The sequence below is a fragment of the Astyanax mexicanus genome, chromosome 8 (genome assembly GCF_023375975.1).
Source record: "Astyanax mexicanus isolate ESR-SI-001 chromosome 8, AstMex3_surface, whole genome shotgun sequence".
Lineage (NCBI taxonomy): Eukaryota > Metazoa > Chordata > Actinopteri > Characiformes > Acestrorhamphidae > Astyanax > Astyanax mexicanus.
Window position 1 is genome coordinate 20,186,605 of NC_064415.1, and position 22,525 is coordinate 20,209,129.

The 22,525-nt window shown below is 37.6% G+C and overlaps 1 protein-coding gene across 1 annotated transcript in view; it reads right to left on the reverse strand.

The window, feature by feature from the left end:
- pcxb (pyruvate carboxylase b) overlaps positions 1-22,525 on the reverse strand; it is a 357,875-nt gene that overhangs the window by 24,314 nt on the left and 311,036 nt on the right. Inside the window, exon 17 of the mRNA XM_022678445.2 lies at positions 7,320-7,564. Within this exon, the coding sequence (XP_022534166.2) occupies positions 7,320-7,564 (245 nt within the window). The remainder of the gene's footprint in view (positions 1-7,319; positions 7,565-22,525) is intronic.

Consider the following 22,525-nt stretch of genomic DNA (forward strand, 5'->3'; position numbering starts at 1 on the left):
AGGAACTAGTGTCTTTTCCCATGGAAGAATTCTGACCTGGGGGATATGTGTCTGGTCTTCTGCATTGAATATGGATATGATTTCTGATATGAGTCTCAAACTTCAATTCATTGAATCACTAGTAAAAACTGAAAACTGATGTTTCTACAAAGATGGTAACTTCTCTGCCATTTCCAGGCTTGTAAATTATCTTTCAAGTCTACCTATATCTATATCTATATCTATCTATCTATATAGTTTGTGTCTATATCTCTATTTGCCTCTTTTCTAGTAGGAACAAACAAATAAATGATATAGGGCTGCATGATATTGGAAAAAGTTGACATTGCAATTTTTTTTCCGATGGTATATATCGCAATATCAAACAATGCCGGACCCGTGACGTCACCAGCCCCGCCACCCACCCATGCGCTGTCTTGTGTTAGAGATTTGGACCAACAGAGAGCACTTTAGTCAGTGCTTTAAAGTCAGCCATCACTCAAAACCTAAATAGAAAAGCAAAAAAAAACACAATAATGCCCTTTAATCAAGCACTTAAATGGCCTTTTAAAAGGTAAATAAGAGTGTTTTTTCTGAGATTGTAAGCATGATTTCAGCTGTAATTGGAAATATTTGCGAAAAAATGTGCTGAACTGAAGTGCACAGCTTTCTACAGGCTGTCTGCCACTGCGATTACAAACATGTGCCCATGAGGCCATGAGGTTATCTCATGTTTATGTTCCAACTCCCCCCTTGCGCTTCTCAGGCAGCAGCAGCCTATCACTCACACAGACACAGAGACAGAGACAGCGCTGTTCACTCAAAAAAATATAACACAGCGTATCTACTTCTTGTGTCATAACTCAAAACATTGCCTGAGGTGACACTGCACATGTGATGATGCTTAAACGATATATCTGCAGCCCTTAAATAAGATATTCTCCAGTTTATACAGTTGAGAGCGGAATTTCCTCTCCTAGGATATAAAATACTGTTAAATACTATGAATCCATTTGCAACATAATTATCACATGGCCCCACTGAGAACCGACTAAACCCAGTTAATGTGCTTCTTTTAAAATGCTCTTTGATATTCTGTAGCCATCGCATTGGCACGGACACAGAACCATACACTGCATGGCCTAATGGGAGTTGTAGTCCTACCATCAATCCTCCACTCGCTGCCTGAGGCATTAATTTAGCTCTAATCGGTTTGGCTGTTCTCTCTAAGCCGGGAACGGACTAAAGGAGCACCAGGTGCTGCTGAAAGGAGCTGACAAATAGGGCCTTGAACGTCCAGCGTTCGTTTTGACTGGGGTTTTAAATCTCGGTTCAAAAATCTATAGTGTCTTAATTGGATAGGGGTTTTGTTAAGTGCCTGAGCTCCGTGCTTAGCCTAACTCAGGCCAAACTACCGTCAGCACCAGTTATGGAGGCTGTCAAGGAAAGTGTAATAAGATGAGACAGACAGGATTAAATCCGGATCAGACGCACAGTGAGACAGGGGAAATACACACACATTCACACTGATACTGAGACAGATACACACATCCACACATTTATATCCACACACACATGCATCCGCACACAGAAATCCTCTTACATCCATCTCTCAGGCTCTCTATCGCTCTCTTCCCCTCTTTCTCTCTCTCTCTCTATGGGAGTGTTTACTTCTTCCTGTGTTATTGTGCTCTGAATCTCCTGCAGGCTGACAGGGTGCATCTGTTTGGCCATCGGCAGGACAGCAAGCGCTTTGAACTCAAGGAGAGTGTGTGTGTGTGTGTGTGTGTGTGTGTGTGTACGTGTCTGTGTGTGTCTGCTTGTGTGTGTAAGTATGTCCAAAGAAGAAACACAGATTTAATGGCTGTGTATGTGTTTGCTGCTCAAGAGAGGGAAAGATAAATAGAAAGAGGAGAGAGAGAGACAGAATGCAGATTTATTGTGTCAATACATTTGATACACTTGATGTACTGATCATATTAAAGGAAACCTCCATTAAATGTTCTAAAACACAAAAAACAGAAGTGGATAACTGTAGAATTTTTTTCTTAGTTTACAACATTTAGTCAGGTCAAGAACACGCTTGAGGAGGAAGGAAAATCGTTGCCAAGAGTCCTACCGCTAGTAACACTCAAAAACAGAAAGAAAACATCTAAAAATGTTCTGATACAAGATGTCAGAGGTAAATCCAACATACACTTGTAGCAGAATGATGGAAAGAGTGAGGCAGAAAAATAAAAGGCAGTGCTCCTAAGATCCGAAACATATCTGTTAAACATGGTGGAGACACTGTTATGTCAAGGGTATGTATGGCTACCAATAGAACTGAATCACTGGTGTTTATTAAAGCACAAGTGAATTTTAAATCACATATTGACTGCTTCATTTTAAACCCACTGCTAATTTCGTATTTTGAAACCCACTAAGGTGGTGTACAAAGGCCACAATAGGAAAATTCTGTGGCTATAAAAATACGTATGGACATTACTGTATTTTTTAGCGGTTTTGTGTACATACTAGTGGTGTCTATCAATAAAAAAAAATCAGATTTATCACAACAATATTCTGTGATTAACTTTTTTTTTTTTAGTGGATATTCAAAAGTAAATAAAATAATGCATGCAGGTGTAGGACTCTATATGCATTTTTATATTTTTCTTTTTGTAGTTTTTTATGTTAAGTGTAATAAAACTAAAATATCCAGAATCCTTTTTTGTTTTTGCGCCATACATCTGTTCAGCATGACAAATGGGAGTGTGAGGCATGATTGCCATGTAATTAACCAATCAGGGCGGGCTTAAGAGTCAGTCCTGTTTGTGGTGATTTTGCTCGTTTCTAGGAGCTATTTTCTTAGAATTTTCCCGCTCTAAAGCTAAGTTTGGAGACTTAATATACTTTATATTGGCCCAAACAGCAGTTTTCTCCTCTATTTTAAGAGACTGAACCGCTGTAAGTTTAGTGTACAGAGGGAGAGCTGTTTTCCCATTGGAAGCACCAAGACTGTTTCAGGCAGTTTGCAGCAGAAGTTACAGTCAAATTTGGTGGCATAATTAATTGCATAAAAAAATAATAACATGTTATCGATTCTAAATTAATCATGTGCGTTAATACTTTAACATTGACAGCCCTAGTACATATTATGTACTAGCGAACATTTTATTTATATTTATATCTGTCTTCTGTTATGCAAACAGGGATTAGCCTGACTCTGGTATCAAAAAAGACATTTGAAATATTGCTTTTTTTCTATTTGTGTAGTATATTAACTCCTAACTAACTTAATCAAACCTTGCTGTAACGTAATATAAGTATTTTTACTTCACAGTGTCTGTTTGCTAGTACTAGTTCTGAAGCTGGTGGAGTTAGCCTATTGCTAACTACCTGCTGCGTCCTCTGATAACACATAATGCATAGTGTTTTATTATGGCACCAAGATTGAGGACGCAAAACATTACAAAACTAAGTCTAATAAATAAAATCTAAAAACTAACATCCAAGCAGCTTGTATAAGTTATGAGTAGTTATCTTGTGAGAGAGGCTGAACACTGGCCAGTGTGCTTAAGGCAAAGCAATGTGAATGATCAGAGTTAGAGCGAGGCCTGACAGTGGGTGCCAGATAGAAGAACACTCCATTTCCAAAGTTGTGCGGGCATTTAACATTTCTCAATCCACAGTTTTTTGTATGTACGGGGAATACGCAATACAGTTTAAGGAAAGTGCATCTCTTCCAGCAAACATAAACACAATTTCTGCTCTCCAGTTTCAGTTTTTTCCCCTTATTTTTCTGTGAAATAAACCAAAATGTCCTTTTGAACTAAGCCTAATTTCCAATCCTATCCATTCACTGTAAATCCACGCATTTGAATGAAAGAGAACGAGATAAAGTGGAAAAACGAATGTTGGAGGGGATGAGAACAAGAGTGTGTGTGAACGGAATAACAATAAGATGCAGATGCATTTGTGGAAACTCGAGTGGAGAGGCTGCGTAATTGATTACACTGAACAGGAAGCATACAGGGGAGGTGCAAAACCTAAAGCATGCCAGATACATTTCAATTGATCAGTGTTCATTTCGTTCTGCCTGAGGGTGGAGAGAGAGGGGACTTGGCAAGGCAGAACTAGATGCCGGCAGATGGCACTGATTGTTAACATGGACACACACATACACACACACACACACACAGGCATGCATACAGTAGCTGCAAGGGCTAATCAAGGCTTCAGTAGCAGAAAGTTCTGGAAGGTTATAAATATTAGTCAGAGTTACGGTAGCTTAGCATCCTGCCTCCCTGCAGCCAAGAGAAATGATGAAACACCTTCAGCAGCTTATGCATCCTGTAAAGAGCTGACATGCTTTATACATCTCTACCCTGCCTCTACTAACAAACCCTAGCTAACTAGAATTATTCACTATGCTAGAAAGCAGAGATTACTCTGGCAGTGTGAAATGAAGGTTTGTATAAGGAAAATGACTTAGTATGTAAATTGATCATGAAGTACTACCTCAGGGGGCTGCTTGGAAACGTCCACACTTGTATAAGTTATGATTAGTTATCTTGTGAGTGAGGCTGAACTCTGGCCAGTGTGCTTATGGCAAAGCAATGTGAATTATCAGAGTTGGAGCAAGGCCTGAAAGTGGGTGCCAGATAAAAGAAACTTTTTACCCAAGTTATGTGGGAATTTAATATAATTTAACATTTCTCAAGTCATATACGGGACCAGAAATATGCAATACATGGCAATACCAATTACAGTGGACAGTGACACTTTGCTATAGTGGGTGATAATGATTGTGACTGGCAACATCTGTCTAGAATTGTCCATGTGGACAGACAAGAGACTCTGCTAGGAATCACATTAACATTTAATGTAGGAGAACACACACATAAACCACAGGTCAGTGCAGCGGTCTTTGGCTTCCATGTGATATGGCAAAAGTGTATGGGACATGACACTAGTTCCTGGTTCATTACTGTATTTTTCGCGCTATAAGGTGCACTTAAAATCCTTTAATTATCCCAAAAGTCATCAGTGAGCATTATAATCCTGTGCAAGATGTATGAATTTTACAAGTCAGGTTGTAAGGAGCAGTAAAGCCACTCTGGTGAAGTACAGCGTTATACAGGAGTTTCAGTTTAGTTCTCCAGTACCGGGGCTGGAGCAGTATTAGCATTAGCCGCTAACTCTAAAGCTAACCCTTTGCTATCTCTTTCGTCAATCAGAAGTGAGTATTATCGGCCTGTAGCCTGCTGCTAAACCCAGCTAGCACTGCTGGAGCAACATTAGCATTCGTTTCTAACCACACTAAGCGCTAGCTCTTTCACCACATAGACCAGAAAATAGACGTTTATTGATAATGCGCCTTATAATGCGAAAAATAGAAGTAAAAATCCAACTAAGCATGGTGAACTACTGTGCTAAAAGTGTACTGCTGTAAGGGAGGGCGTCAACAGGCCTATGCCTTGTCCTCCTAATGCGTATTCCGTTTTCCGGTACTTTAGATGAGACTAAAATTTTATAAATACCAACTAGGTGAAAATAAATAGTCAACAATTATCAGTAGCACGCTTACTAAGAATTAGAATATGTCTAAGCAAAACCAGGTCTGGTTAATTAGTTTAGTGATGGAAGATATAGGCATAAAAAGTACACAACACTCAAAATACTACATAAATATGTGAAAACAGCCCAGTGCATGGGTTGAGATGTTCAGCGGTCCAGAACATAGTCTATACTAGCGGTTACAGAACATAACACTCAATCTTATCTGTTTCCCTCAGAGGTTAAAATATGGCATAGCCTAAAACACTAAATAACTAACACTCAATCTTATGTTTCCCTTAGTAGTTAAGTGTGTGACATTGCACCCAGTGAAAACTCACTATATAACTATGGAAGTCTAGAAACTTAAAGAAACTCAAAACACAGACCAATTAGACCCTAAGATCTACTAGAAAAAGATTCAACAAACACTTACTACAGATTAACAGTTAACGGTTTATTGTGACCTAAATTGGCATATGAGACAATATTCTTTAACAATCCACAAGACCAAGTCAAAACAAGATAACAGTTAAGAATATTGCACAGTATAGTTAAAATAGAATATTGTGTGATATATTTAAAATAGTGGTTACATACAGAGTAGATATGTCTCCTGGTTACAGACAAATGTTGGCTACATGCAGAGCATGGGAGGTCTCATACTACCAGACAAACTCAGAGAGTAGGTCTTTGTGCTTTCCTTAAATATCCAACCAGAACAATACACTTCATTTTCACATGGGAATTACAATTTGGCACTATTTACCGACTATCACCACCATTTGTTCATCATGGCCTTTGATAATCACGGGGCAATCCTAAACCCATCAGGTGCAGGAAGGGGAGTGTCTCTTCAGAATGGAGACATTTCTCCCAAAGTTCAGAGATGTTCTATTGAGGTTATCTTTAACATTTCGTCACTGAGACCATTGTACTTCTCACACTGAGACCATTAACATGATAGCAAACATGAAGACATTCACATTTCATATTAACAAGCCACTATTTAAAAAGTTCTTCAACTCAGTAGACATCCTCAAGCAAGATGGTCAGTTGCCCTTTGGCCCCATCTTCAAGCAAGAGGTGTCAACTGCCCTTTTGGCCAGGCTTCATGATTTGATTTGATTACTTTCAACACAATGCCCGAGGTGAGGAGCGGAGGTGTGCAAAGACAATTAGGGTACCCCATGGAATAGCCTTACACTGCTAAAACAGCTGGGTAACACCAATGGCCTCCAAGCATTCTGGCTCAGTATGGATCTGAGTTCTGTACGTGGGCTAGCACATCAAACTGTACTAATACAAGTATGCAGAAAAGACTTTTAATGCTACATTCACCTGCCTCTATCATAAGATTAAACTATAAATACTTTTGATTAGAACATTTGTAATTTAATACAGTAATAAAGCTGTACTTAGTATCCCTATATCGATAATATGCTGGAAAAGAACATGTAATTAATACTAATACCAATAAAATAAAACAAATAACAGTACTATATTGTGATAGAGTCCAGTCTTAGTAATTATTTATAGCATAACGCTGACAGGGTATTGGAATTTTCTGGATTATATGCTTTAAGCTGAAGAGAAGGACATTACATTTGGGGCAGTGCAGAAACCAGCACAGCAAAGTCACACAGCAAAATCCATTTAATGCAATACAAATTTCAGTGATACCCTTGAGGATGCTTTTCACAGAATTAGACTGTGACAGTCAATAAAAGAGAGAAGTGAGAGAGAGAGAGAGTGAGAGAGAGAGAGAGACAGGAAGAGATGGAGAGGGGTCACCGTACCTTGATAAGGTCGCCCAGCAGTTTGTTGGCCTCAGCATAAGCTTTTTTCACCTCTTTAAACTTGTTACCCAGACCCATGCTGTGGGCCTGGAAATGCAGGTTGGTATATTGGCCTCCAGGGATTTCATTCTCGTACACGTCCGCGTTTCCAGACTTCATAGTGGCTGTGCAGTCAAAAGGAGCGTACAGGCCACGAGCCACCTCCCAGTATTCACTGTAGTCAAAGACCTTCTCCAGAGAGATCCCTGAGAGAGAGAGAGAAAGAGAGAGATGATCAGAATGGGTAAATTCTGTTTATCTGTTTTAAACAGTAGTGTAGTTAAGCTGTATTCATTATAGAGATTTTTTTGATTATACAGATCATAATTATAATTAATTTACAATTAATTAAATTCTTTACAGTAATATGTAAAGAATGCAACTGTTTTACAACCAAAATAAATGTCTCACTATTTTCCAATGTAAAATTCCCCCCTAAAAACTTAATACACATGTATATTTCCGAGTATATGTATCGTCACTGCCCAGTGAAAAATCTCTAAACCCTTGGAGACTTTAAGTGAAAGTCAATGTAAAAATAGTTTGTTTCAGGGCATTTTGGAATATTTCTGTTGGTCCATTCATCAAGAAATTGTGACACAGTGTAAGGAACAGTTTGTGTGTCCAAATTATATACTACACTAAAAATCGTCAAAAATAGGGCGTCGAGTGGTCCAGCTGTCTAAAGCGCTGCCACTATGAGCGGGAGGTCGCAGGTTCGAATCCCCTTTAATGCAGCTTTGCCATCAAGCTGCCGGCACTCAGAGGGAGCACAATTGGCCCTGCTCCCTCCGGGTGGGTAGATGGCGCTCTCTCCCCACATCACCCCTAAGGTGATGTCTGCAGCACAGGGCGTCTGTGAGCTGATGTATCAGAAACAAATCGTTGCGCTTTCCTTCAAGCGTGCTGTGATGCTGCTCGGCAATGCTGCATCAGCAGCAGCTCGAAAAGAAGCGGTGGCTGACTTCACATGTATCAGAGGAAGCATGTGTTAGTCTTCACCCTCCTGGTGTTGGGGCATTACTAATGATAGGGAGAGTCCTAATAAGTGGGTTGGGTAATTGGCCGTGTAAATTAGGGAGAAAATAGGAAAAAATAGAAATAAAATTATATAAAAATCGTCAAAAATGGACATATTTGTTTTCATTGGACAGCGATGTATCTATATTTCCATAGCTGTAGAATCATTTCTCTAGTCACATTTGTATATTAAAAATATTAAATAAAAACCTTTTTTTCATCTCATTCTGAATAGTACCAAAAATAATTAAATCATGCCAATCTAATCAAGGTTAAATTTCAGATTTCATGAAGCAGAAAATACAAAATCGCACCAATAATTATTTTAGAGATTTGAACATTAATTATAGGATGATGAAGCAACAGATTTTAATATACAAGGGGACAAGACAGAATACAGGTGCAGGTTGGTTTTATTATCACACTTTAAAGAGTTCACAGGGCTAATTAAAGTTGTACAGTAAATACTAGAAAAAGACTAAAGAACAAAAAAAAGAACATAAAATAATACAAAAACCAAAGACCAGAACAGTGAAAACTAAATAGCAGAATAGAGGAACATACAGTCAACAGTCACCAACAGTCAATCAGTCTGTATTTAATAATGTTTAATATATTTGGATGGGGTTTAATTTGCATCTGGGGCCCAGTGTAATTCTGTGTTTTATGGGGGCCCTTCTGTGTTTGATAAAAATAAATATATATGAAATATGTAATGAAAATGACATTACATTTTTCTTTTTTTGCAACTTTGCTTCATCCCAAACTAGAGCCAGTCTGTTATCGACTGTTTGGATGTTACTGCTGTGAATGTGATCATGTGACAATGTAATACAAACATTCTGGCTTGAAACTTACTCATCCTCTAATAATAATTTGCCTTCAGATATGAGAATTTTATCACCAAGGAGCTGTGCACACTGTTTATTACAGACGACCCTCTGATAAACAAATCTAACTTTAATAAGGCTAAACAGACAGAGAGAAAACGCAGGGGTGTGTTGATGCATTTCATTTTAATAGGACTGTTTTTTCACACTGCTCACAAGTTTTAAGTGGGAAATTTTAACTGGAACCCCTTCACAAGTCTTATACTACCTACTTGAAGGGGCCTGAGTTGGTAGAGCTTCATCAACTAGTTTAGAATCCAAGATGGCTGCATGATCAGTAGCACTAAAAGAGAGAAAGGCCAAAAACCAAGTAAACCAAGAGATAAAACTAGGACAGGGTACATATAAGGACTACACTATACAGTGGAGTGAAAAACTATTTGCCACCTATAGATTTATGCTCATACTGATATTTTTCAGATTATCAAACAAACTTGATATCCTCAGTAAATATAATATATATCATATATAAAAGCACTTTTTAAATAATAATTTAAATTATTAAAGGGAAAAAAACTATCCAAACCAATCTAGTCCTGTGTAAAATTTATTTATGCCCCTCCATAAATTTATTGTGTTAAATCACACTTTTTGGAAAGCTGAGCATTTTATGAACCCGAAAAAAAATTAACCTTTCTTTTTTTACTGGCCTCCCGGCCTGTGTAGTAGAACCACTCCAGATGATTCAGAATGCAGCAGCACGTCTGGTCTTCAACCAGTCAAAATGAGCAAATTGAGCTCCATTGGCTACCAGTTGCTACTGGTATCAAATTCAAAGCTCTTACAATCGCCTACAAGGTGATGACAGAACAGCTTCTTACTACCTGCACTCACTCCTGAAGGCTTACGCTACCTCCCGGCCGCTGCGCTCCTCCAATGAACGTTGCCTCGCTTTACCAAACAAACACTCACACAAAGCAATCCAGACTGTTCTCATACAGAGTTCTTCCCCAATGGTGGAACAAACTACCTTCTACTACCAGATCAGGAGAATCTCTCGCTATCTTTAATAAACTCCTGAAGACTGAGCTCTTCAAAGAGCACTTACTCTCCAAACACCTCTAACTAACTACCTTCCACTACCAGATCAGGAGAATCTCTCGCTATCTTTAATAAACTCCTGAAGACAGAGCTCTTCAAAGAGCACTTACTCTCCTAACACCTCTAACAAACTAACTACTTCTAACCTCATTTCCTTCAGTCCTCTATCCCATTATTTCCCTTTGACCTCTTTAGGCCCTATCTAAAGATGTTCTTACCTTCTATTACTATTATACTTCACTATTGTAAGTCGTATTGGACAAAAGCATCTGCCAAATGTAATGTAATGCAATGTATTTACTCAGGTTATATGTGTCTGATAATAAAGTAAAATAAAAGTTTGACAAAAATGCAAAAGCAAAAGAAAACGCTAAGGGGCAAATACTGTTTCACCCCACTGTATATCCAAATGTTTGTGGACACCCCTTCCACTGAATTTATTCAGCTACTTTACTAAGTTGTGTCCATTGCTAACACATATGTTGCAGATGCACAAAAACAGCTTGTTTAGACACTGTAGATAAACATGAACCAATTGGCACCATATCTTATGCAAGAGAGGGTTATAAAGATCTCCAGCACTGAGCTGTGACTGGAGCTCCATCCAGTATTTTCTGGAGGATTTAGAGAGTTGAACATGAGATGTGGTGGTGATAAACTACTTCAATGCATCTGATAGAAAGCCTTCCCTGGACAGTAAAGCAGGATAAACTCGTTTTAATACCCTAATGATTTTGTTTTACAATGATCATGCTACACTGAGATAATGAACTGATGGAGATGATGCACTGAATCCTTCTCTTGGAATCGATTCAGAGATTTTTACTCCAGCTGAGAAAGGATGATGGAGAAACTGAAGGAGATAATCAGACAGAGAGAGTCTGTTAAGTAAATTACAGCATATTGAGCACTTATCCACTTTAAAGACACGTGAAGCAGAAATATCTATTAACTAAATATTGAGAGAAATGAGAGTGATTTGATAATGGCTGAGAGAATGAGAGAATAGCAGCAAATTAGTAACAATACAAAATGATAAGAAAAGTGAATGTGTTGGGGTGATAGCGTGGCTAACGGGAGGTAGATTCTCTTTCTTTCTCAATCGAGACACTAAAAGAGTGTGATAGTGATCCACAGCCAATCGTGCTCTGATCTCTCTCTCTCTCCAAACACACTATAAATCAGTCAATAACACGCCCACGCTAATGTCCGAGAACGGCAATCGATGCTGATTTAATTAAGCCCGTCGCTAATAGCCCCACGTAGCTTTGGCTATCACTTCCCCCTGGCTCACACACACATACACACACACACCTTCCAAACCCTTGAACACACCCCCCTAACCATACACACACACATACACACGCACGCACAGAGAACAGCACTATTACTCTATGGCTGCCAGAACTGCTAGAACTTGGCAACACTGTGCTGGTGACATGGGCCATTAGGTGAGGTCACCACTCAGGACCACTGCCTTGCAGGTACCCTGAATTGGTGATTAAGGGTGTATGTATGTGTGTGTGTGTGTGTGTGTCTGTAGATGTGTGTGTGTTCCTTTATTTTTTAAAGGCAACAATGTTTTGATTTGTAGGAAGCCAATAAAACAGGGTTAAAATTGGCAGGGCCAACAAAACAGCTCCAACATCGTAAAGTGCTTTTTTTTGTACCAAAAAAGTACATGTCTGACTTTTTTTTAAAGCAGAAAGCACAAACCTTCATTTCTTTTCAGTCAGTAAAGTTAAAGTTAAGGTCTGGTCTAGGCTTTAGAACATCTTTTATACTTAGTAATTACTTGAGCAAATATTAATCGAATTTGAATTGAATAGTTTAACCAAATTTTTTTCCAAACCTCTTCTTAAGAAAGGCCCAGTAATAGCTGGAAAGAAATACCTCACTGAGTGTAAACACTTTATGTTCACTGAATGTATGGGTTAAAGTAGAGGCCTCATTCCATCTGTGTGTCCCACACGAGTATGGTGAGTGTACTTGTCTTGTTTTGTCTTGTCTGGTTGTTATGGGGTTGCTTAGGGTGTTGCTAGGGGGTTTATATAAAGTTGCTTAGAGGTTGACAGGGTGTTGCCATGGGGTTGCTGTGGCATTGTCATGAAGTTGCTTAGTTGCTGTTAAGAGTGTCTCAGGTGTCTTATTGTATTGTTAAATGGTTTTAAAGGTGTTTTCTCTGGTTTTACATGTATTTTCATCATCTCAAACTAAGCAGGGTGAATAAACATTTGCACTCATTTATTTAAAGCGGAGAGAATAGGAATTAAATGCGATAGAAAAAAAATATAGTTGATTTGTTTAATCCGTGCTTTATTAATTTAAATTAGGTGTGTTGCTGTGCAGGTTAATTAATTAATGACATTTCAAAAAGTCTAGGTAGAGCACATTATTTTTTATTTTCACTTAGTGAAAAACACAAGATGTTCTTGTTCTTCTGCTGTATTTTGCTGTAGCTAATAGTACAGAGTTTTAGAAAAGAAAAGAAAAAAAAAACACATATCGCTGAGATCAGATAAGGTGTCTAAAGCCCCCTCCTGACGGGATTAGTTTCTCAGGGAGACTTCTGTAAAAAAATATTTCACACTTTTACTCAGTAATAAAACTCTTGCATCTGGACTGCAGTTGAAAAAACAGGAGAACCAGTGAGTTTTTTGGCTTTCTTGGTCACATGACATCGTGTTCAGTAGCTCCTCCATTTTCACTCACTGTTGTGTTTACGTGGATCACCGTGGAAACGGCCGCCCAAAGTGTAATTACGGAGAATGGCAGTGGACAAATGACAGTGACGAAACTAAAATTACCGGAGGACGACGGAGTGCAGCGAAAAAAAAGTAGGTAATTCAGCCTGTAATTTTCTCAGAGGATGTCTGAGACATGTGAAAAACACATACATGGTAGTTCTGGACGTGAATAAAATCACAGACAACCCTCTAGTAAAAGAGAAAATGTACCCCATGACCCCCTGTATGTTCGTAAAAATATTCATTGTTTTAATAACAATGTTACAATTATATATCTATTTCAAGGTGGATAATAAAACAGACTGTGTCCTTAACTGAGGTTAAAGAGCATGAAAAATGACAAAAAAAAAATAGATAGATAGGACACCACGACCTCAAATCCTGAAATTATATAATGTCAGGCTGTGTGTGTGAGAGTGTATGAGAAAGCCTTCAGCAACACTCTTACAATAAATACAGTAGACAGTGACTGACCTAATACCATCAACCTTAACCACATACACACATTCCACACACACACACTTACTGCACACACTGACAGGACAACAGCAGGCATAAAACAAAGAAAAGGAGGGTCAAACGCTCGGTTCCACACCTTCCTCCAGCCGCAGCAGTGCTAGACTAAGTCCTGCGCTAAAATGTTAGCCCCAGGGTCAAAACAATCGGCATGTCCCAGAATGTCAGAGCGCAGTGTGTGTGCTATCAGTCAGCTTCAAGACGAATCAGGAACAAAGAGCAGGAGAAAGAAAGAGAAATATGAGGAAAATATGAAGGGAGGTTGAAAAAAAGGGAAAACATGAAGAAAGACTGAAAAAATGAAGAAAGCCAAAGAAATAAGGAGAAAAAAAAAACAGGCCAACCAGAGCGTGGTTGAGGAACGGAGGATAAAGGCCTGCCAGGGGATCACAGCCAGGATTTCTGAAGCGAGTCGCAACCCCTGACTGCGTGGGAGACGAGAGGATGGAGGGAATGACAACCATGGACAGCCGGGGAGAGAATCGAGAGGCGCAAGACAGTTCAGAATATAAAAGGAAGAGGACATAGAGGGTCGACTAAGACAGAGAACGAGGTGAAGGTTATTCAACTACACTGATTTCCAGTGATTTTTGATTATATGGATTGAAATGACTGGATATTTGATTATAATCAATTATAGAAAAAAACTGTGGGAAATATTATCATTGGAATACCAGTGAAAGTAATATCACACAATGGTAAAAAATAAAGGTGAAAGATTGACAGTTTGGATGCACAGGAAGACCATGATCCTAATAGTCTGCACTTTACAATCCTAAATGGACTACATACAACAAGAGCGCAAGCTGAATGCTTTGTTGTGGTCCTTACAGTTGCCGAACCAAAGCATCAATAACAATCGAAGTTTTACTAACCTCAAAAAGCGCAGTGCATGCAACATGACTTACGAACATCACACATCTAGAAGCAGAGGTGTCAAGTAATGTACTACAAATACTTTGTTACCTTACTTAAAGAGAAATATTGTATATAATTATTGTATAAAAAAAATATTGTATAAATATTGAAATATAATTATTTTTTAGACAAATTTTTACCTTTACTCATTTATCTGAACTTTCTACTCTTTACATTATTAAAATAGCCAGCTATATACAGAAAAAGGGAGCCTGGTGCATTCCAAAAATGTGTTTTGGGGAGAGGGGTAGTTCACTATAGGACGTGGCCTAAGCTTTAGTCCTTAATGGCATTTTTTTCTCCTTACAATACTTTAACTTTTATACTTTAAATAGTTTCCAAACCAGTACTTTTACACTTTTACCTAATGAGTAAAAACCTTAAGTTGATACTTCACCTTCAACAGAAGTATTTTTAAAGTCTAGTATCTATACTTCCAACTATACTATACTTCTAACGAATGCCAATACGTCTAGACACCTTTGTCTAGAAGCATCGAGAGCAAGAAAGAATAGGCAAATTACTCTTTTGGACTCTTTTGTTACATGTGTTGGACATTGGAACTGACCAGACACTACATATTGGTTTGTTGGGTCCGTATCGGTGGTATTGGTTTGGAAATATATATGTAATATTTTTTGTATATTTTTTTTCCACTTATTTTACCATATATATATATTTTTTTACATTAGGTTGCACCAGATTATAAGGTGCACTATCAATAAACGTCTATTTTCATACATAAGGCGCACTGGATTATAAGGTGCATTTTATGCAACACTAGTAAAGAATAAGGGTGTCGCCATGTTTTCCTTCTAACTCAGCAGGTCTCGTCTCTGGGTGACGAGACATGTAAAGATAAGCTAAGTTAATTAAACAAAACTGTAATTCTTAAAAAAAAAAACATTTTCTTTTCAAGTCAAGTGAGTGGTGGATGTTAATTCACTCCTGAAAACTGTTTATTTGAGTGAGTAAAGCTCTCCTGTTTATTTACAGTAAGCTTAGAATTCCAGATTTCCACTAAGGCTGGGTTCAGCAGCATTAATGGCTAATTTTAAGTGCACCTTATAGTGTGAAAAGTACTGTATGCTTTATTTTATTTAATACACATTTCATACAGTCCCTTTAAACTTTGTAAACAGGAAGAATGGCTCACTGCAAATGAAACCCAGTATGAGAGAGGGAGAGAAAGCGAGATAGAGACTACAAACAGACTGAGAGGAAGAGATAGAGAAGTAAAATAATAATGAATTCACATGTGAAGGAGTCCCAGCAGTGGATGCTCTGAACACGGGGCTGAAATAAACAGTAATGAAAGCAACAGGAGTTTCATTAATAAGATGCAGCCTGCCCACTGAACTGTTACTTCTGTGTGTCTGTTTATACCGACAGCTCCTCGACAACTCAATTAACTAACGCTCTTATATGTTATTAGGAGTGAGGGGGGATAGAGAGAGAGAGAGAGAGAGAGAGAGAGAGAGGGAAGAGAGGGAGGCGGGGGAGGTCAGAGACTGAGAAATTAATGGAGGTCCGCAGTGAGCAATTCCCTCAGCAAAGTTTCTCATGAATAAAAACACGCACGCACCGACGCATGTGTGTACACACACTCTCAAACTCACACGCAACTATCTGCTCACTCATCGCAGGAGGTAGTACACAAGGACACACAAAAAGCCCTGCTGCACACGACCCTGCCATTCTTTTGTGTAATTAGGTTTCTTCCCTCTGTTTGTATCTCATTTACTCTGGATCTCTCTGCCATGCTCTCTCGCCCCTGTTTTGATTGGCAGTTTCTGCCAGTTTTTTAATGCTGCCGTCACACTGATGCATTTGCTTTCACATTTAAAGAATGTAATCTAACAAAGCTGGAAATATGTACATTTCTGACACGTTTGTGCTTGTGTCAAAAGTTAACAAGTAAACATAACTGGAACAGAATAGCAATAGCTATCACAGGACATCCACCAATAAGGGCAGCACTTCCTACTGTCCTTCCTTTAATAATAAGATAGTACAATAATAAGAAAGGTGAAAACTGTGGTGAAAATTGTAATTCCACATCCACAGAATGTACAACCATTTTTTAAAGATTTATGGTGAAAGTCGTAGACAGAAAACTCAAATATCAATCATGCATCATACAGCATACAGTGCATCTTGCACTGTAAATAAAATGCTTAACGCATCAGAGGAAACTTAATTCACATGGTGTGCTCTAAAAAAAGAGAAACGTCGAGCGCAAAACCAAGCTTTTATAATTAAGAACAGGCAGACTTGTACATGTTTACTCTTCCCACAGGCAGTTCTAAACCAGTCGGTCTCAAAAGATCTGAGACTGTGGTGATTATTAAAAGCTGTAACCTCAAACACCACCCTGATGAGTTACTGAACACTATTTTTAACCTCTACTGCATGGAAAAATATAAATGTTGAATGCTTGGGATTCAAATCTCTATTTTCTAAGGTAGCGAATGAAGAAACAGTTTTAATACGTTTACAAAGAGTATAAAGTGACTATATAAAAAAAACCAAATATATATACATATTTTTATTTATGACCCACTTGCACGTATCATTGCATTATATGTAGATATGAAACGTGACATTATGTTAAAAATAAATAAACAAATAAATATATAAAACTATGGAATGGCATGGTATGGTGTAATAACCAAAAACTTTGGTTTATTGCTCTAAAAATTAAGAAAACAACATTTATTTGGAAAACCTTTTTTGTAATCAGTCTGAAAACTGATCAAAAATTAAAATAACAGTAAATTTCTTGACTGCATAAATTACAATTCTATAATAATGCATAAAGCTAGACATTAGACATTATAATATTCTGTACCTTGGATTAAGGAAATTCCTCTAACTGGACCTTACTAAATTGTAACAATAACAAAAAAAAACTTTGGCTCAAGGGTGGTGAGAAACTGAATTAAAATGAGATTCATTTGTTTGTGTTTTTAGGGGGAGATCTTTGTGGTTTAGAATGTTGCTTTAACCTTTAAATCCTTAAATTCGTTCTCTGAATACTAATTTCCTAAATACATTTTTAAAGTAAATAAATGAATATGTTGCAATGCATTTAATTAGCGATTAGCAGCCGTTCAGTGTTTGTTAGCAGCATTAGCCTAGCATCAACCTACTTATCAACTAATGGAGCTAACTTCATACAAAATACAAAACTTGTCCTGGCTAATTGACGGCATCTGGTGTTAGATATACCCTATTTAGGCAACTACAGGAACACTACTCATTTAATATTACTTCTGGAATCAAGGAAATTAGAAAGGAGTTTATCTTGCTTTTGTTGGAGTAACTGTCTCTATGGTCCAGATTCTGCAGAGCTGCTGTGAGGACTGGATTAGTGACGTCAGGGTGTTGGAAGATCATCCTCCCACCTCATACTCAACTTCTCTAAATCATCCTAAAAGCAGCATCAATCCACAAAACAGCCTATCGCCCATAGCCCACTGCCTGGCATCATTACTGGTTTGTGTCCAAAGTTTGCTGCAACTTTATTTTTGGACTGGAGTTAATGTTGCTAAAAACGAATGGATGTCTGTCACCCAAGCCTTGTGTACTTTATTTTTTCTGTGAACTATGCCTTGAAAGGGAACAAAGCCCGAGTCTCTGAATATATCATCAATGAAGTGTTAGATTAGATCGGGTTAAGAGGCAGCGTGTTTTCTGGTGGAGAACAGAACAGAATCCCGGCTGAGAGAGTTTGTGTGTGTGTCTGGCTCCCTCTAACTCCATACAGTCCTGCAGGACGGAACTGAGGGAGAGAATGCAGAAGAGTGTGGGGAAAGAGTCAGATCCGTGTGGGCACGGGCGAGTGCTGAGCTGAAACTACTGCAGTGGAGGGAAGAGAGGTCAATGGGTTAGTGCAGTAAAAATAGAGGAGGGAGAGAAGAAGGGAGCAAGAGAAACACTGAACAAAAGTCTGGGTAGTTTTTCAACATTATAGAGACTTTAGACTTACTGTATATTTATGAATTTATATTCTGCTGCTCCTCATGATGATCCATAAAAATGCAGTACTTTAAAAAATCTTATGCCTAAATAACACTGTACTGACCTGCAAATTGTCCAGCCAGACACCACTGCTCACAATCATTACCACCAAAGGCGTGAAAAGTATTCATTCCTCAGTTAGAAGTATAGATACTAGGGTTTAAAATACTGTAGAAGTTGAAGTACCAACTCAAACTTTTTTCTCTTTAAGTAAAAGAGTAAAAATACTTATTCCAAAACTACTTAAAGTATAACAGTAAAAATAACGGGGAAATATGCCATTAAGTAAAAAAGCTTAGGCTGAGCCACAGGGTCCTATAGTGCCCTACTCCCCTCTCCAAAAGACATTTTTCTAAAAGCCATAATGGCTATAACGTTATGTTAACCCTCTCAGACCTAACTTATGTTCTAGTGATGAAAAAACATGATTTAGTATACAAATACCTAAAATAAGAAATAAATAAATAAAAATATAATATAACATTTGTATTTTGTCTGTTCATTGCAGCACAGTCATGTGTTTCATATGTTTTTTTTTTATTCTACACATTTAATATATATTTAACATGATTTATTCTACATTTTAATATATATGTGTTTATATTTTTCACAAATTATTTCTAAGCAGTATAAGAAACTCCTAACATGATGGGAAAATGTGTTTACTTTGCCATATACCATATACCTTTGCCATATAAAATCAAATTTCAAAATCTGTATAGAGAGATTTATCTGGATTGGTTTTATATTTGACCAATGGCAAGCCGAAATAAAAATGTTAAATTAAATATGAGTAACAAGGCAATTTTTAAAATGAAAGAAGTAGAATAAATTTAAAAAATGATAATAAATTCTGTACGGTACAGATAAAAAAAAAAAATCTATTTCTTAAGTAAGGAAATTAAGTATTTGTACTCAACACTTCTGATTACCACCCACTGCTGCTGTACACTCTGTAACAGGTGGCAGTGCCTTCTATGACATATTTTTTAGCACCCTATGATTAATATACCATGACCTGGAATGTCAGTGTATATAACGGTACTGACTGGATTCCTTATGCAACATTTAGATGCAGAGAGTATTGCAGACATATTTTTTAGATAGAGAGCAACTTTCAGAAAAGAATTTATATCAAAATACTCTTAGCACTTGTACCTGTAGAACTCTATCAGGGACTTACCAGAGTCTTTCAGAGTCTTTCCAGGGTTTTTAATAGTAGGTAACATCTTATTAGACACAGCTACAGTACCTGTATGGTGTTTGTACACACTGTAGGTGACCCCAGCTCATCTTTTTTTCCCCACACACAGAGTTTGTGCCAGTCATTCTCCAGCCCTTCATTAGTATCTGACCGCAGGAGCACTGTTGGCCGGATATTTTTAGTTAACAGACTATTCCCACACCCAGCAGTGACATTGAGCTTTGTTAAAAAAAAAACAAACAAAAAAAAAAACAATGCAGTCTGGGCCTGAATCAAATCCTATCATTACAACACAAACTAATATAATATGACATCTGTACCATTGCTGTGCTGAAGGGTTTCCTTATCCAAATAACATCTGGCCAAGGTTATTCCTATGGTGATCCTATTTTTGAGGTGATTGTAAACCTATTTAGAAAGTCTGTATGGAAGTTGATCATGATAAAATTGGCTAATAGCCAATGTGCATTTCCTGTGGTGTGTCCATTATTTTTTTTATACATTTATGTTAGCTACAGATTGTGTTTAGGTTTAGGTTTACTATTCAATATACTGCAACATATTGCAATGATATTGTAAGCAGGATGATATATTGTGAAGGAACAATATCATAATATATAAAAAAAAGATGAGTAAAAGAAAATGCAGTTATGCAGTTAAAATCATGAGATCTAATGACAGAGTATAAAACTATAAAAATCTAGTGGTCACCAATTATGACACAAAACCACAAAAGGAACCATTGAATACCACAAACCCTTACATGTAGGCTAATAATTAAAAAAATGTTATTGTGCAGAAGCAGTATGGAAATATGTAATCCATTAAGAGCAAATGTTTCCAGCTGGCACACAACCGACCTACAACAGTGAAATGTGTTTGAAATATGATTGAAGTAATGTCTGTTGTTGTTTCAATATTAAAACAACGTTGAAACAACATTTAATGTTAAATGGTTGTGCAAACGTTAAAATTTTATTGTTGAAGCAACATAATGTCCTCAGCCTTCTGCCTTTTGAATTATCGTTTTATATTTCATCACTACACAATTTAAAAAAAAGCAGTTGGATGGAGGGATGAAAAAGTGGTTTTATTTCCCTTTGCAGTAACTGCCTTTTAATTTAGCACCGATTCTTCACTATACCTGGATGTTCTATTTGTTTTACTGTCATTTTTTTGAGATTAGATATTATATTAGATTTAGAGTTAGATTGGTAGTGGTGGGTAACTTTTTTATACTCAGCTTTACTACAGTGATGTAAGTTTATTGTTAACACACTTTTAACCATAGGATTCAACATTTATTAAAGGTTCAACCTACAACGTTGAAACAACGTTGCTGTATCAACACTGATTCACTTTTTAAAATTAACATCAAATCCAAAGTTGATTCAGCCATAACATCAACGTTGATTCAAAGTTGATTTAACATTGAAATGCCAGCTGGGTATTGTTAACACTTTCTTAACCACCAGATTTTCAAGTTTGCTATGAACGTACTGACGATGAAACAATGTTGCTATATCAACGCTTATTAACTTTTCAAAATCAACACCAAATCCAATGTTGATTCAATCATAACAGCAATGTTGATTTAACGTTTTGTAGTCATTTTTATTAGTGTAGTTATTATTGCTTTTGCGTTGCTTCACTTCACTTTTTGGTGCTGACCGAATGCTCACAGGAGTGAGTTGACTTAATGTCAGCTGCCTTCAGGCATAAGGTGCCTTTTTGGTAGCATGTGCATGACTGCACTACGTCAGTATCACTAATCCAGAAGACAGTAGACACACGCTTGGCATGTGTGGTCTTCATTTGACCTGCTCAACTGGCAGGTCAGCTCAGGCCTCTAGATGTCTAATAGCAATAGCTATAGTAGGTAACACACACACACACACACACACACACACACACAAGTGTGATCACATTCTCACTGCCAGGCTCACTCCGTTACGTGAACATGTGGTGTCTGGAGACACGTCCAGAGTTGTTAAGTGCTTTGAACTTCTTCTCCACTAGTTGCTTTGTGAAACTCTGAAAGTCTTTTTTTTTTTTCACTGTTTTGCACCCATCTGTATGATTTCCTGATATAGCACAGTCGTCTTGGCTATGGATGAGTGTGCCTTTGTAAGGAACACTGTAATTTGGCTGCGATCAGAGAGAGGAGAGTGGCTCACAGGGAGAGAAAGTGTCGAAAGCAGTCACACTGTGGTAATCTCTGGAGGAAAGTAAATAGCACTTGATAGCAGTGTTTTCAAAACTCTTTTCCATTCTGTGTTGACTGTAGGATTGTGCTTGGTTTTTCTGAGAACAAGCGCAACTAAAAACACACATTTTGCTTTAATTAATGCCCTTGGTAAAGTGAGGTAGCTATTGTTTTTGGTATTTTGACTGGATCACTCCAAACTAGCACTTTTCTACTAAAACTGTAACTAAAATGTTTTTTTTGTTTTTTTTTAATCATGGATTTTCAATTCCATGTTTGGGGACAGAAAAATCAGTTTGAATTATTCTCTGTCTCTACAGCACCTAAATTCAGCTCATAAAGAAGATAATTATAACCTGATGTGCTGGATTAGGTGTGTTTTTAGTGAATAGCTGGATCAGTGCAGGGGTATTTGCTTATTCGTCACTACAGATATATAACACTAGAAAGTTTCACCAATAGCAACTGCTCCCACTGCTTGTTTGGCCATACACCTGAATATATTAGACATAGGTGGTTGTATGAAGATTTTAATATTATTTATAAGTTTTATGACCAAAGGAGGATGGGTCCCCCTTATATATTAGCCTAAATAGTACATA